Below are 17910 nucleotides of genomic sequence, written 5' to 3'. Positions count from 1 at the left end.
AATCGGAAAATTAAACAATATCGGGTGAACCCAGCCTGATCTGCCCGCTATTTATTTTTTGATTTCTTAAAAGATTGAGCTTGGTCTGATGAAAGCCAGACTAGCCATGGACCTCAGTTACACAATGCAAGGTAACATGAATCAGCCTATATTTGCACGAACAATAACGGACAAAAGCTCTTCAACTTTGGCCCGTTAAAATGTGTATGAACAGTCTAGCGACGCATTTCATCAAGGCCCATTTGGACATGTCAGTTATTTGCACCACTGGTTAGATGTAAAACAGCATTTCGTTTCAGACTAGGCTACTGTTACTTAATTTGTGCATTAACAATAACGTTTCAGACTACTGTTACTTAATTTGTGCATTGACAATAAAGTATTACATGAACTAAAGATGACTAAAATCTTATGTAGAAGAAGAAACATTCACAAAAAATCCATCCATCCAAAAATGACCTTTTGTTTTTGATAGCTGTTGAAAACGGCATGGAACTGACAGAGATGTTTTTGTTTATAAATACATAAAAATAAATAAATAAATAAATAAATAACATTATGCTGATACCTTTTGTTTTTCCCAAATACAATGTAGCCTACAGGTGTAAGTGACCTTTCATCAATCCAGTTGCAATGGATGAACTGTGATGAACTGCCCTACTTGTGATTGTTTAGAGATTTTAAAGGTTTTATAACAATGCTACATCTTCTTTGGCTATTCTACAATCTATTCACCTTTTCAGCACCAGTAGGCTACTTTTTGTGCAGCCGCACACACACACTCAGGCATGCCAAACAAGCATACACAAAAGTTTCAAGAGTGGGGGATGGAGTAAAATATGGAGACAAATTGAAGTGTGATTTATTTTCGCGGAACGGATGTACAGGACTGAGCGGCGGTCATATTTTGTACCGCTATGCGGTACATCTAGTTGTTCATTGAATCGATTGTAAAAATCGATTTTTCATGTCTAAAGACGTTTCAATTTTCAACGCCAAATATAGGCCAATCCACGAACAACTAACAGGCATTAGGATAAACGTAAAGGGGACGCTTGAGGACGCACAATGGCGTGAAGTTTCGTGCACAATGACAAACATTCTCGAAAAACAATAAGCAGAGTGGACTGCCATAACATTGGTGAAAAACATTACTGCAGGCTTCAACGTGGCTGCGTTTACAATTAGAAATGTCAAACAAATGTTGGCTACGTAGAACTCACGACTGCACAGTTTGCATCCCCCTTTGTCCTCCACAGTTTGCATACCGCTTTGTCCTTCTCCAAACTCCGAAGTGCTTCCATATCGAACTCCTCAAGTTATTAGGGCCTATCACTCGTATCTCTCATGTCGCACAGGTTGATCGCGTTTTCCTCATTTTTTTGGCAAAACACCAGCAGCACAGCAGCCGATTGAAACAGCTGTTTCCGGTGCGTGAAATTGGTGGGAATTTTATTTTTAGCTTTCGGAATTCTTTGTTATTTTTCTGCTTGTTTGTGAGTTTTGTTACAGCTATCTTTTTCTTTTGTTTAATTTGTTTAAAATGAATAGTGTACATATTTGGTTAAAATCGATTCCCTATTTCAGTTTTCGAAACTTGTGCTGGTTGGTCCAATCGATTGTGCAATCGATTTTCGAACATAAAGTGACAGCCCTAGTGGTTATTGGGAGAGGTGAAGGCATGTAGAAAGCACGCTTGGAATCTCCAGGGACACGCCACTAATGGAAAACCAATGGCTCAGGTCTCCATACTTTTCCCCCATTCCCTCCACTGCATAGATGGCATAGTTTCCTTTCAAATTGAGTTAGGCCTAATGTATACGTCCACTTCAAAATGCTGGACTCTGGAAGCCATAACACTGGCCCTTGTTTTCCTAGCCTGGTTCAGATACACAGGACCGTTCATTTAGCAGCACGTTGGAAACGTCTCGGATTCCACACAGAGAAGCACTTCATTTTATTATCTTATTTCCCCGGCACCCAGGGGCTGGCTGCATTCCCTCTCTTTGCCATGACACATGGAATCGAGAACCCTGATATGTGTAGACCAGAATGAAAGCCCTGCTCGCCAGGGTGTTTCCCCCCCCCCCCATGCTTGGCATGTAAATCCTGGCACTGCCATTGACGTGTTAATCGCTTACTCTGCTCAGTGTGTGTGGTTTGTGTGTGTGTGAGTGAGAGAGAGACAGACAGACAGAGAGAGTGTGTAATGTGTGTGTGTGTGAGAGAGAGCGGGGGGTTGTGTGTGTGTGTGTGTGTGTGTGTGTGTGTCCTCTGGGTGCCCTTCCCTCCCCCTCTTCCTCGAAGGCATACACTGTGTAGTTCTATGGCCTATGCCAGGAATGCATTCTATGCATGCATGTATTTTCTGAGCACACACAGTGAGAGACAGAGCCCATCCACAGGCACACACACACATATATATATATATACATCCAGTCAGCCAATCAGACATACAACACACACACACACACACACACACAGTCAGTCAGTCACACACACAGACAGAGGTAACTCTGGCCAATGTATAGTGTTGACCCCCGAGACGTGTCTGCGATGAGAGATGGGGCCTGGGCCAAACTCTGAAGCACATCACACACCTCCACTCAGTGCTAACACACACACACACACACACACACACACACACACACTCTCTCTCTCCCACACACACACACACACACAGAGACTGACAGCAGGAAATATCGGTCTGTCACCCATGCCACCACTGCTCTCCCAGCCTCCGTGCTTAAGTGCGCTGTGTGGTGGCAGAGGAGCTTTTGGAGCAGTGAGTCCCAGGTTAAGCAAACAGCTCATTGTTATCAGTGAGAAGGCTGGAGCCACAGCAGGGCTGATGAATGTGTCAGGCAGAGAACAAAAGAAACAGACAGAGGATTAAATAGACATAAATAGAAATAGGGCAAAAAAGACGCACATGTACAAACACTGAGAGAGAGAGAGGGTTATCATGTTCCCTTGTTAATCTGTCAATGTGTTACTTTTTAACTTTAATTCACTTCTCTTATTCCCATAATGATACATGTTTATAAAGTTTTTATACCAAGAAAGTGTATAGTCAAGTCAAGTCAGTTTTATTTGTATAGCACATTTAACATGCACATATAAGCTTGAATTTCTGAGAAGTGAGATGTGAGCTCATGGATGTAGACAGCATTTGTCATCTCTTAACATTTACATACTGTGGGGCTCAGATAAAACACTGTCTTCTACAGTAAAGGAAAGATAGGCGTTCATTTTCTCATGTCTGCCTGCTACTTGATTGGGTCTCTGAGCTCACTCACTCACACCTTATCTTTTCTCATGCCATTATAGCATCACAGGCACAGAAACATTGCCTGCCTATTACTGGTGATTAGTGGAGTCACACACCGGTCACAGCCATTAGTGTCAGAGTCTGTCAGAAAGTACAACACTGCCGACACACACACACACACACACACACACACAAAACCTGACTTTGGAGGCCACACGCACAAAACAGAGGCATTGGATTCATTGTATTCTACCGGCATCACTGCCCTCCACTTATAAAGGTCCAGTCCTGTAACATTCTGGAACTGAGCCAAGTCATGCTCTTCTCAAATTGGTTCTCTCTTATATGTGTGTGAGGGTGCGTGTGTGTGTGTGAGTGTGTGTGACACTCACCGGCAGCGGTCACCGGCTGTTCTGCTGGACCTCAGCACCATTAGCATATTTTAACGAGCAGCCCCCAACAGAGAGGCCGTTTACACGACACCGCCGGGTGGATTTTCTCTTACCGCTTTCACACCTTTAACGACTCCGGCAAGAAAAAACCTTGCGTGTACACACAGAGGTGTAAACGAGAATAATGTTGTAGTGCATATTCCAGATTCCAGTTTAACTAAGTTAAGCTAATGTGTGCTTCCAACTTAGCCACTAAAGGCTGATAGGCTACATTGTGCACATAAATCATGACAGGGGAAAGAAAAACATTTTAATATGATAAATAAATGGTTTGGTTTGTTTTGACAAGCAACATGTCAGGTCGAGTGCCGTGGCTGAGATGAGAGGTGGGGCTATGTCGTCATAAAGTTGCCGGCTGCGCACCTACAGGCGTCTATACAACGAAAGTTAGCCGGCGGTTTCAAAAGTTCCCACTTCGGAAGCCGGTGTCAAAAGCTGTCGGTTTCAGTCTCCTAAACTGCCGGCGTCGTGTACATGCAAGGCGTAACCGTTAACAAAACCTCACCGGTTTCACAAAAACCGGCGTCATGTGCACGGCCCCAGAGTGTCCTGAGGTGAAACCGGCCTAAGGCTGCACAGCGTCTCTGAGACGGTCCACCGAGGAGACACGCAAACAGACGGTCATCCTCCGCCACGATGACCACGAGAAAACGACAAATCCGCCCCACAGAAGGAAGAGTCATCAGCGCCACATCAGAGGGAGCCAGGGGGTGACTGGGCTTTGGAGAGGTGCGTGGGCCTGTTCTTCTCCAAACATCTGTTGCTGCCTCACCATGCAGGGGTTGCATTTCAAAGTGTTCTTAGACAAAGAATGTGAGTGTTGGCTAATGCTGAACCTGTGTAGGTGTGTGTGTGTGTGTGTGCTTGTGTGTGTGTCGTGTGTGACTGTGTGCGTGCGTGTGTGTGTGTGTGCGTGGGTGTATTTGGGCCATGGCAATGTGATTAAACATTTGGACAGAACACCAGAAAGGCAGCAAGGTATCAGCTAGAAAGACAGAGAAAAGGGGGAAAGGGTTATTTAGAGAGAAAGAGTGGAAAGAGCGATTGGAAGGGACAGACAATGACAAGGGAAGGAGAGAACAGAATGAATGTGATTGATTGAGTGGAGCGAGTGAGTGAGTGAGTTTAACCGGAGACAATCTGCGACCTGGTGACCTGCCCGATGACCTGTGACTACTTCTACAGCTGACCAGGAAGACTGATACATCAGGGACTGTCAGGGATCCATCAGTGGAGCAGACGTCCAACAGGGCCGGCCCTCGAGAAAAAAAAAAATCACAACAGAAATGCAACTTTAGAAATCAACGTCCCTTTCCATGTCATGTGCTGAGCTACAGGCATCAAACAAGAGAGAGCCCTCCACTACAAGACACATTAGCGATTTGACACAGCTTATCATTCGCTGTCAGAACAACACAAAGCATTTGTGGCTGCTTCAAAATGACTACCCCAAAACAACTTTTATCGGAAAACATTGTGGAGGCTCCTTGCCTCAAAACTGTATGTCATTCTTCACAAGTAATCAGAACCGTAATTGCAAACACTGTAGAGGAACAATCAATGAAAAAAAAACAGGGAGGACAAAAGAGACAAAAGCGGAAAAGCAGCAAGTATTAAACAAAATGGCAAGTCAACTAAACTTAGTCGTTCAGCAGTACAGCGAAATGCTCACGACATTACAAAATCTATACCGCCAAAAATCAATGCACATTTTCCATATAGGGGGCAGTTATCTGGTACTTTGCCGCTGCTGACAAGCCATGTTTAGCTGACACACAGTCTTTCAGTCGCTCTGAGGTGCCATTTTCAAAGGCTGAGGCTACTGTTAGCGAGTCAAAGCTAGATGTTACGGGGGCGGGTGTTCATAATTAAGGGCTTTTTACGCCGCGGTTCCCCCACAAACCCCTCCAAGCCCGCTGAGGATGAGAGTTATTAAGCAGCGCTGGATCTCCAGTCCCACAGACACGGCCCTGACATAATGAAATGTTTCTGAAGCTCAGCTCCCCTCAGACCATCTCTCTCTCTCTGCTCACACACTAACACTCACTCACACACACACTCCTGGGCGGATTAATGGCTGTGATTAACTTCCCGCCACAGCAAGGCAGAAGTGTGGCTGAGGCACTGCTCAAGGCACCGCACCCCCGCCCCACACACACATACAGACACAGACACAAACACACACACACACACACACACATCCTTCTACATTGTCAGGCTCGCTGGCTGGCCAAAGCTTCTAGCCAACTATTGTTGCTTATGTGGCTGCCGAGAGACAGAGAGAAATAAAGAAAAGAAAGAGTGCGAGAGAAAGAAAGAGAGAGAGAGAGAGAGAGAGAGAGAGAGAGAGAGAGAGAGAAAGAAAGAGTGCGAGAGAAAGAAAGAAAGAAAGAAAGAAAGAAAGAGAGAGAGAGAGAGAGAGAGAGAGAGAGAGAGAAAGAAAGAAAGAAAGAAATAGAGACTGTGTGCTGCAGCTGGATTGTTATGCTCTCCGATTTACGAGCCCTCTCCTCCACACCGGCGGTGTAAGTGGAGATAATTCCTTATCCCGACCTCTCTCTCTCTCTCTCTTTCTGTCCTCTCTCACTATCTCTTGCCTCATTCGCCTCTCCTTCTCTCCATAGTTGTCACTTCTCTTTGATAGGTGAGGCTCTGGTAGAGAGATGAGGTGAGAAAGAAAGACAGAGAAGCAGAGAGGGAGGAGAGAAGAACACATTACACTGAACGCTTGCATAGACGTTGCAGAAGAAAGATAGTGAGGCAGAGAAGGGAAGTGGGAATGCATGAGAAAGTCTGGACAGCCGTGACTGATAGGTGAAGTTACAGTAAGGGGGCTTTGGAGACCTCTACATCAGGCCGTCTTCCCCTGATCAGTTGTGTAGGGCTCTGCGTGATTCCCTTATTCTATGTTGCGTCACCAACGGGACATCCTATCCTAGAACCCGCGATGGGATCGCCAGAAGTGCGTCACTGGAATCATGCAACATTTTCAGCTGCTTTCATAATCACCAAGCAAATAAACTAGCCTAATTAGTAATTAGGAAATGAAATGCGTAAGCAGAGCTTGATGGTGACAACCGTTTATCTTGCACGTGCACTCGCACACACACACAAATAGCTAAACCAATTCCTGTGAGATAAAGACACTGTGGAGGAGAAGCTAACGTGATTTCATCAGCAGAGCATTTTTTCATGCCAGATTCACGTTACGTTTTTTTTCCCTCCTCTCCATTTCATATAACAAGCGTGAGTCATTTGTCCCCTGAAGTCTGTTTTTGCAATTCTCCATTCAAGGGCCTTTTGACAAGGACAGGCTTCACAGATGAGGCATCGAAAAGAAAGCTCTCTCCCTCACACACACAGACTGATAAAGAAAACATGACTGTTTTGAGGATAAATGTGATGAAGGAAAAGGATGACACAGCGATGGTACAAGCAATAAGACAGAAAGGTCTCATGGTTGTGTGAAATGAAGCTGATCTCTCTCTCACACACACACACACACACTGAACACAACACTCATAGATCACAGCTAGGCTACCATTTAGTTCTGAAATGCTGAAGAGACACAGAGCACAAGACTAAAGTTCTTAGACAACTGTTGCTTTTGCTTCTAGGGTGATTACCTGAACGATGGCTTTGACATTTTCTCTCATGACTCCTTTTATCGTGGCATAACTGCTCCCAGTATCTCTATGAAGCATTGGCAACCTGCTGGGGGAGAAAACAATACATTGATTAACATAGATCAGCCTATTGCTAAGGTTTTTTGCTGAGCGATGCGATGCTATTCTATGCGACCATCTTCATCTCATTCATCAGGCCTACCATACTGATCTAAACTTAACGATATCCAGTTTTCATCGATATAGTGTTATCGGCTTTCTGGCCCCAAGACCGCAGCCATTTCGATTTAGAGCGTGATTGCTTGGGTAGCTCCGGTCTCCTCTTGCTCAGACTCAATCATGCCTTCAGTTTCAGAGGAAGGAGCTCATCATAGAACGTGTATGTATCGCCTTAGAAGAATATATAAAACTAGGGTAAACGAAGGGACCATCTTCTGTGTGTGGCTATGAAGTATGTCGTATGAGATAAATGCCATTCTGAGTTAGGCTACTTTAACAGGAGTGACTGCTTGATTATTCAATACATCCCAACCGTAAAATGCACATTGTAGGCTGGAGTCCAAATCCTGAGAAATCCTAGAAATGACTAACAGCATTTAGGCCTACAGCTCAAATTCATTACTGTATCTCAGGATAACAAAACTATTAAGGACATAACAGACACAGGGTAGTTAATAAAATTTGCTCCTTTATTTACAAATTGCAGAGTTCTGTGTTGTGGTTTGAAAGTCTATTTCCCCCACCCACCAAAAAACAGATCGTCATAAAACATGTCTGTCCGTTGGTATGTTCTTAAAGCAAAAAAGTTGCACTCAAATGTGGCAGCAGTTTAAACATAAACAATGAACATGCACACATATTTAGTACATCCACTCCTCCAAAATAGATTTATTATAAAATATAGTCCTTAGTATAAACATCTAAAGATTCATAAATTAGACACCAAGCCTGGCCAATAAACATCTGTATTGAGGATATCCTAAATTTAAATATCACACCGCTCTTCAGTTGTGGTTTTGTGTACTAAAATAGCACATAGCTACCTTTTGTCAGAGAAAAATATATTCTACATGTCACTATTGCTCTAGATGCGTCTAAACAGGTACTGGATGCATCTGATATCGAGCACACACAAATTGTTTGGCTTAAATGCAACAGTTCCTTTTCAAGAGTGAAAGAAAGACAACGTGGAAAGAAATGACAGAAACACCCATTATATTCAGAGACCAAATTAGCCCAAGTAACAAAAAAAGGTGTCATGAAAAGGTGTCATGAAGTTTCTCGTCTGTGCCTTGGGACGTGGTCTGAATCTCCATCGTTCAAGTTTGGGACAAAAGTGCAGAGCAGGGGCAGTAGTCAAGTGATAAGCGGTCAATCAAAACACCAGGCTGGTGGGACACCATCTAAAAGCTCCATCTGACAGCACACTGACATTTACTTCATGTCTACGTCGAGGGAAAATCAATGTTAATGAAAATCAATGTTAAAAACAATGGATGCCCATGTTAATTAACAGATGGAAAAGTCAGGTGGATGTTGTGAGCTGACAGTAACTTTTAATGCCAATGGTTCTATTTGTATCACCTTGACAAGTCGTCTCTCTTCCATACTCCCAACTTGAACCAGTCACAGCTTCAATGATGATTCGCCCACATTTGTCTGATTTTTGGACAGGTCCTTCAGACAAGGTCGGCCTTTTCTCATGGGGTCAGTGTGTCTATGCAATGGTCACACACTCCTAGCGTTTCCAATTGTGTTATCATGACTGCCTGGAGTAAATCGATTTCCAAAACCCACAGATTTCATCACAACATCTTAGTTACTCTACCGAAACAAAAACAGAACCAGAAGGTCCTGACTGGGACACATATACAAAAAATACAAGCGACGGCGAGATGGTACTATGGCGCCATCTAGTGTAAACATACCACAGTTACAGGAGGTAAACTGTCTCTGTACTGCTGTGAACTTGTATGTCTTAACCCTGTTGCTATAAAGATCAGTGTGCCTTAGTCACAATAACATCAGTGTTTATAAGGAGTCAAAAGAAAACATTTCAGCTTTCCAGGTCACATACTATTGACTATTTATGGTAACCTCAAATGATGCAAGCATTTGAAGTACAGTACTTTTAGTACAACTTACACACGTCTTAAGTTCTCAGGGTAAAGATGCTTAGCCAGCATTGATGGATTATCATTGTGTATATATACACCAAAGGATTTGTTAAACTTGCAGGTTTCCTTATGCTTCAGTAAGGTTGCAAGCTTAGGGGTTGCGTAATGGTGGCCCTTCTGGGAAAGAGATTTGTAGGAAGGTGAAAAGCCTTCATGCAATTGTGGGTAAAAAGTCGGATAAGAGCTATGAAGTGACTCAACGCTGACCCACTATGCACTCTACCACCAATTGGGGTCAAGCCCTATGAAATAGCACTTTTGTCCGTGGAGGATCAAAATGTGACTGGACAAAGATGTTTTTCCTGTGAGTACACTGCCATGCATTCCCTGATTGTTTAACATGGAACTGAGTAGAGTCAAAGCTTTTGCATTTGATTTGAACTACTTGAATTATAACTAGAAATAGAAATAGAAGTTATACTTAGCAAGAAATCAGTTTGTGAGGACAAAAACAACAGCCATGCACCAGCCACCATCCCAACAAAATCTTTCAATGGCTTTCAGCAAACACCCCAAGTCACAACGGCACCCATTTTAGAATCCCTGATTTTGGTCCTTTTTTTTGTCTGTAAAAGTTATTGCTCTGGGTCTCTGGGTGACTCCACAGGTTGCCTTTCTCGCCTCACCAAAACCACAAATGTGCTCTGACGTCGCTTGCGTTTGAACTAACAGGAAGTGAGAGACTACGTGTCCATCCACTGCATCAAATCCAGTCAAGTTTTGATTCCGTTTTTGTTCCACTCCTTTCAGCGACACTGGAAGTGGAACGTTTAAATTAAAACCTCAATCTGAGAGCATGCTTGCTTTTGTTTCCTCTGAACGTGTGACAAAATAGACCCAATTGCCTTACATTGACAGCTTACACAAGCTCAAGTTACTCAACGAGCGGCTAAAGCAAGACCCGAGGCCACAGGAAGGGCAGAGAGCTCTCATCTTTGCGACAGACAGCTGTTTTTGACACAGACCGTTAGGCTTACATTCAAGGTGACAGTGTGTTAAGAGCTGAGCTTAGAAGAGCTTGTTTTTTTTGTGAAGCAAGCTGGGGACCTCTCCGCCGAGCCACACACACACACACACACACACACACACACACACACAGCTTCACAGAGAGGACGCCGCTAACTTCAAGGGACAAACCTACCTGCCTGCCTGCATAAATAATAAATAACTAAAACCAATGGCACATGTTTGAGTTCAGCAAGTAAGAAGCAATACCTGCCAAGCCAAAGCTTTGGTGGGAAGATGTAGGTCTGTATGTGGGTATACATGTATTGTAAATTCCTTTTTGGTGTGTTACACGTGAGCCTTGAACATCCATGTGTCGACATATAGCAGCATGCAATGTAGTGGCAAGGGTCATTTTTCACCTCCTGAGGCTGAGCCACGGCCTGAGAAACCCAATCCCTGACCCTTTGTGCCCTGGGCTTAAGGTATGTCCTCCCTTTAAGTTTCTCCGAAGAGCAGGAGTATTAAAACAAGACAAACATGCAGTAGCACCCATGGAAAACAAAAGGAATAAATGGCTCCTTCCACTGGGGGGGAACATTGCTAAACAATACTGCTGTTGTGCTGCTGCCATGGTGCCCATGCTCTGGGGAGGCCTCACAGCTGGACATGAGGATGGGCCCCAGATGCCCTTCATGACCATTCCACTGCAGCTACAGAGCAAGAGTTTCCAATTTGCTATGAGATTCCACCAATGTCTGGGGGGGAAATGGGTAGGGAGCAAGCGGCTAACAAGACACCACAAAGAGAGGTTTAGAAGCTCCGTAACGGTCATGTCTCCCCTCTAATAAAACTGCCCAGTATGGTCCCTGACGGTCGCAATGCCAGGCTCAGAGTGCGCTTCACTTACGAGAAACACACGGCGAGAGACGCAGTGAACTTGACCATGAGATTAAGAGACATGACACCAGCAGCAGGTGTGGTTATAGATAAAGCTTATTGACTAGAGCAGTCCAGAGAAAAGCCTGAGCCAGTTCATAGTTTTTAACACACTTAAATAGTTCACTTCTGCTAAAGAGTTGATGGAAAAAAGGACAGAAATAAGTGCTTTGGACAGCCCCGATTTTGAGCCAAAAACGCCAACATCCTTCCTCGTTCATGCAAAAATAGTCATAAAGTTGTCCGACCTCCGGAAAGCCTGCAGCTCCGTGCCATGAACAACTCATTTCTGTGGGCTTTATGGCCAGATGGGGGCCATCTGAGGAATTCTGCACAAATCAAAAGGACTATAAACCCCAAGAGCCCTCAGACGTGAGGTACTGACAATACAGACCCAACCGCAAACCCTCTCCCTCTCCCCAAGAGACTAGCTGACTTTCAAACGCATGTCACAAGTGTGGTGATGTTTATCAACACTCCTCTTCTCAGCCTACAGTAAAACAGTTTGTTGGTTTGTTTGTTGGATGATGTTATGCAATACTCTCCTACACCTCCTCCTGTTCACCTGTGGTTTCACGTAACGGCTAACAAACACCTGTGACTAACAGACAGAAGTGGAATAAAAGGCCACAGAGGCAGCCTTGTTTTGTGTGTATTTAAATAAAAATAATAATAATAATTAAAAAAAAAAAAAAACGTATGCAGCTTCCTCTGTCCAGGTCTGGCCTACCAGAGGCTGAGGGGGGGAGGCAGATGGACAGGCCGGCCGGCTGGAAACCGACGGGAGTGGTGTGTGGGCATGGAGATGACCCCAACCCAATCCTCCCCTCACCACCCGCATGTCCGACATCCACCACCCCCACCAAAATCTACCCTCAGGAGCATATGGATCCGAGTGAGGGGGCCAGGGTGCAGGGGGGTGTGGGGGCGCCGTAGTAGAGCGGCTCCGTGATGGGGAAGAGCAGCAGGAAGAAGAGCAGCACGCCCAGCAGGTAGGACGAGAGCACCGTGAGCCGCTGGGGGTGCTCCAGCGCCGCACTCACCGCCGGGAAACCCATGTAGTTACAGAAGGAGTGGCACAGCACCGGACCCACCAGGTGACCTGTAGAGAAAGAAAGAAAGAAAGAAAGAAAGAAAGAAAGAAAGAAAGAAAGAGGTGTGTATTGGGGAGTGTGGTTAAAGACAAAAATTACAAAAAGAAGTAGAAAACAACGGCAGAGAGATTACGAAGGAACACAAACAGAAAAAACAGTTATGAGAAATAGAAAATATGGGAGTTGGAGGTATAAAAAGATACAGGACATAAAAGAAGGAATTTTAGAGAATGCAAGTGGAGACAAAAGGAGGAGAAAGCAGAATGAGAGAAAAGAAAAGCAACACAGATTTGGAGGTCAAGGAGAAAAGATAAGCAGGAGAGATTGTCGTGAGAAACTACTAATGGGAAGTGTTCCTACTAGTTTCCTCTTTCAAGTTACAGACCGATTATATCTTCTCAAGTCTACACACACATACTCACCAGTTCTGAGGAAAATGAAGGCGCAATAAGCTCCAAACACTGCTGTGTATGAGAACTGAAAAACTGCAAGACAAACACACAAAAGTATTACCATCAATCACACACTGAAGAGGAAACTAATCACTCATCTCATTTTTTTACACCCATCTCAGTGTTTCCCACACATTGACTTATTTGTGGCGGCCCACCACAATATCAACATTGACCACCACACAATGATTTTCCAGGTTATACTAAATTGTGCTTAAATCTGGTTCATCATAACCACGCTATGCTAATTTGTTAAAAAACGGTTGAATTCAAGTTAATTCTGCAAACCTACCCCCACAAATAGAATTCAGTTCTGCGGGAAACACTGCATCTTAAACAAAACATTAGTCCCCACTCAGTCATTTCTCAATCTAAATTCCAAATGCCGTTTTTCAGCAATATAATAAATAAACAAACAACATGTTAGCAGGTGCAAGTGTGAGAGGGCTAGGTGCCAGCGTGAAGGTGCGGCCTGCCTACCTGCAGAGAGGAAAATCCCAGACACGGTGCCCTGCCGGAATCGCAGCAGCTCAATCACATGATGGAAATGAGCTGGACACACACACACACACACACACACACACACATTAATACAGAAGCAATGTTCCATTTGAGTGTAAATTATTTTCTCTGTTTTAATAATGTTCATATTACAATAATTTATATATACACATCAGGCTTGGAATTTCACCATTTTAGGGGCAAGGCCACTTGGCCTTCAGTTGGGCATAAATTTGCTGCAAATTCAAAACCGGATTACTCTGGAACGGCTTACTGTACAGGGGACTGCTTTACACCTTTGTGTTCGGTAAGGTCTGCTGTTTATTTTGATATATGGTTTGTCATGTGTTGAACGAAGGGTTCGTGAAGTATTTCACCAAGATGAATGGGTAGGGAGATAGGCGCAGAACCTATAATTTATGATTCAATTTAATCATATTATTTTGGCTACTTGTCTCGCGAACAGTTCACCACAGCAATTAGCGGCTATATCGTTTAAAATCGTATATATATATATATATATACACACAACAAAATTGAGCAACATGAAGTAACAAGAACACTGGTGCCACAGCATGATGAAAACTCTTCAGGGGGCATGTTGGTGTGGCGTGTGGTGTGCACACACACACACACACACAGAGAAGAAGCATGCAGCGTGTGCACAAGCAATGACTAAGAGGGGAGGCTGGTGAGTGGTATAAACACACATAAATGTGGTATGTTAGGATGTCCTTGTCCTTGCACGTTCATCAACCAAGAGAGAATAAGGAGGAAGAGAAGGCAATGAGGGATAGTGGGGTGCACTACACGCACACGCTTATCAAGGAGAGGGTCTAATCCAGGAGGTCAGGATATGGAGGGTTAGATTCGGCCAGTTAACATCCCAGTTTAAAAATGGCATCAGACATGTGCTTCACTTCTGCCCACATTTTCACAAGCAAGCCAATTAGACACCTCATTATTGATGGCCACAAATTATGTTATCCATGGGGACTGGTGTAGAGCTGAGCATTTCCTGCTGGGAGAATCAGTCAATACACATAGAGGACATGATTTTCTGCCATCAGTAATGTGGCACTTAACTGGCTTGTTTGTGGTAATGTGGGCACTCTAAAGTCTCAGCCTGGTGTAGCTAGACCAATTCAGATTCAGTTTTATTTTTGCATCACAATTTATATTAATATAAAAAAGAGCAAAAATCTTAGGTCTTGTCCCTCTCTTGAATTATATTCAGAATATTAGACTGGTATGAGTCCATTTGGATTTGATTATGGGGCATGTTTTAAACTATACTGGGGCAAAAATGCCACTGCACACAATTAGATAGACCTAACTCCGTGAAGCTGGCCCCCATGTCATTCAAAAAATTATGAATTCATTTTTGGATGACATGGGAGGCCAGCTTCACAGAGGCCTGAAATATGGGAGTCCCGTAGAGAGAACAGCCAAAAACAGCATTCTTCTTGACAAACGCCTTAGTTGCCATTTTCTATTCTGGGACATCAATATCTTGTACAACAGCTGCAATAGCGAATTCTAAACATCTAGCTTCTCAAGCGTCTCTTTTTCTGTTAAACAAAATCAACTCGCGTGCGCTCAGGTGATGTGAATGATTAGGCACTGTTGCTCATTTGTCCATCCTCACATCAAACAATTTGACTGGCCTGAACACCTCGGATTCAGACCCAATTTCCTGAATAAAAAATTGTTAATTATAATTAATAATTGAATTAGAATTAATAATTGTGTGGGCAGGGTAAATTCGGGCTGGCTTCAGTTTACAGAAGTCTACCACTGGTTATTGCAAGGAATGGGGGTGGTACTTCCTCACACTCTCCAGTTCTTTAGTACCTCAATGAGTCTAACTCACACACACACCTACAAAATACTCATTTATAAACGACTCCGCAACCTCACATACTACACACTACACACACAAAAATGATCAACTATCTCACAAACAATCAACTAGGTGCACAGACACACACACACACACACACACACAGAGAGAGAGAATCACTCACCTACACCAAAAAAGAGTGGGCAGGTGAGGATGGCAGTGCTAGGGCCAGCACAGGGCACCAGCATGGGCAGCATGCAGGCGCGGAACACCAGCTCCTCGGTCAGAGGCGCCACCACCTGGTTACGCAGCCAGCGCATGTCACTCAAACACAGCGACCAGAAACGAGGGTCTGAGAGGAGAAGAAGAGAAACACAGGGAACAAGCACAGACAGAGAGAGAGAGAGAGAGAGAGAGAGAGAGAGAGAGAGAGAGAGAGAGAGAGAGAGAGAGAGAGAGAGAGAGAGAGAGAGAGAGAGAGAGAATATGGAGCAGCAGGGGTGTGAAGTAGGGTGTAAAGAAATGAAAAGTGGAATGGCAGCAGGGAGAAAAAGTCATTGTATAAGTGAGTGCAGAGAAAGAGAAACAAACTGCTTTATTAGTACACACTCTATATGTACATGATCAGTACATTGGGCATCTACTTCACACCAACCAAAACAGTTTTGTACCCACATGCACAACATACAGCGGCCTCACCTACAATCACTCGAATGCCATCAATAAAGCCCCAGGGACAATCCATGGCCAGCTGGATTAGAGGCCCCAGAAAAAGCACCTGGGTGGGGATGAGGACCAAAGTCATCTCTACACCTCGAATTAAAGTACTGTACTTCAACTGTTTAAAAGGCTCCTATGGCACTATACCCTCAAATTCACAATCACATCAACTCACTTTTAGACTTCGTATCTAAAGGGCCCTAACTGGAAGGACTTTACAGAAAGTCTGCGGCTCTTCTAATCTTCTTCTAATTTGAGGTTTAGCTCGTTCATCCCTGGAGTGGCTAAAGCACACCTCAGTATATGAAAGCAATGACTCTCACCATGGTGAGCAAGAGGGGCAGTATTATGGCTGGCACCAAGCCCTCTAGGCGAATGCCCATCAGCGCCAACAGAGACGGCCCAGGCTGAGGAGGAAAAATTACCACTTTCAGACTTGTTTGGAGGTCTTGAACAAATTGCTGCCACCAGTGAAATATCAGGCTAGGCTACCATATTTTATTCACATCACATCCATGTTCTCTTTCTGGCTATGAAAGCAACAGAAAGATCTGTCTGTCTGTAGTGGAGTGGAGCGACATTTACAGCTAATAATAATAATAATAATAATAATAATAATAATAATAATAATAATAATACAGAGAAACAAAAGCATAGTAAAAGTACAGAATTGTATTATGAGTCTTTCTGTTTATTGATAAACGACCAAGAGCAGCTACAACATGGTCGTCTTACCCTCACGCCCGTGAGCTCTTTCCATGTCCACACGAACACAGGGGAAAGGGTTGACACAATGAGAACACTGGTAAAGCGTCTTTTGATGACCGCCGGGTGGTCCCTGAAATGAAGCCAAACACGAAGACACGATCGCCCAAAAGTCAAATCAGGAAACGCTCATAGCAGCCCAACACGTACTTACGTGCCTAAAGTATAACGACACTATTAAGTTATAGTCATTATGTGCGACAACATCGTACAGTAACCTGGCTATGTACTGATGAACTGAACTTATTTCAACAACAAAAAAAAAACCAATGTCAGAGTTCAAATGGTTACTGATTTCACGAAGCACAGACCTTTACCAGCTTAAAATTCCTCGACCTACAAAACGCTAGGCTTTTTAGCTAAGTCTAATCAATTTGCTAGATTTGGATTGAATGTGATATTGTTGATTTTGTAAGGTGACCTTGAGTGTTCAGAAAGGCGCCCATAAATAAAATGCATTATTATTTCATTATTATTAGATTAGTTCATTCGGTAACGTTAGTTACGTTGCAAACGTATCGCAGATCAATTTGCTCAATGATAACAAAGCAAGGAGACCATAACAGGCACAACATTGCAAGACGTCGACCAAACGATTCACAAAGAACTCGTAGAATCTAAAATGTTACTTTGACCATCAAGCTAAAGCGTTGGCGTGCAAATGATATTAGCAGCTAACGCTGCCGCTGACAGGTTTCAACGTCAATGTAACCCATAGCGGGTTGAGTAAATTTACAATAATTTCACCTTGGCAGGTCGCTTCTCCACACATACAAACTTCCGACATACGAGCATGCCAGCAGCAAACAAGACAGGACCGACACGCAGCAGAGTCCGTCTGGAGGCACAAACCCAACATCACTGTGTATTTGGTTTGACATCAAACTTGGCGTCAAATACTCATCCTCTGGCATGGCGGGGGGGACAAGGTGAAGAGTGGGCTTTAAAAAAAACTATGCAAATAAATGATTACGCGAAATATAAAGTAAACTGAAACAACTTGTAAAACAAAAAATCAACATGAAAGGTGTAAAAAGAAACGCACAACCTCTGTGGCTACATAAACCGTAGCTGGCATTTTGGCGCCATAAAATGACGTCAGCACATGGCGTCTATTTTTATTTA

General features: G+C 43.7%; 1 protein-coding gene across 1 annotated transcript; it reads right to left on the bottom strand.

Moving 5' to 3' along the window:
• Window positions 1-8017: 8017 nt before the first annotated feature.
• Window positions 8018-17864, bottom strand: rce1a (Ras converting CAAX endopeptidase 1a). The gene is made up of 8 exons (XM_042069546.1): window positions 17533-17864; window positions 16756-16858; window positions 16344-16427; window positions 16000-16078; window positions 15485-15652; window positions 13437-13508; window positions 12927-12989; window positions 8018-12512 (listed from the first exon to the last, which is right to left on the bottom strand). Exons 1-8 carry the CDS (start codon window positions 17697-17699, stop codon window positions 12286-12288), a joined length of 963 nt encoding a protein of 320 aa, XP_041925480.1. The 5' UTR covers window positions 17700-17864; the 3' UTR covers window positions 8018-12285.
• Between the last annotated feature and the right edge of the window lie 46 nt (window positions 17865-17910).

Source organism: Alosa sapidissima, chromosome 18 (assembly GCF_018492685.1).
Source record: "Alosa sapidissima isolate fAloSap1 chromosome 18, fAloSap1.pri, whole genome shotgun sequence".
NCBI lineage: Eukaryota > Metazoa > Chordata > Actinopteri > Clupeiformes > Clupeidae > Alosa > Alosa sapidissima.
This window is presented reverse-complemented; position numbering and strand designations above follow the sequence as displayed.

Coding starts and splice junctions, on each gene's coding strand:
- rce1a (XM_042069546.1), bottom strand. CDS start 17,699: ATGCCAGAGGATGAGTATTTGACGCCAAGTTTGATGTCAAACCAAATA. Junction 16,079..16,343: donor TGCCCCTCTTGCTCACCATG/GTGAGAGTCATT, acceptor ATCCCCACCCAG/GTGCTTTTTCTGGGGCCTCT. Junction 12,990..13,436: donor TGGGATTTTCCTCTCTGCAG/GTAGGCAGGCCG, acceptor TTTGTCTTGCAG/TTTTTCAGTTCTCATACACA.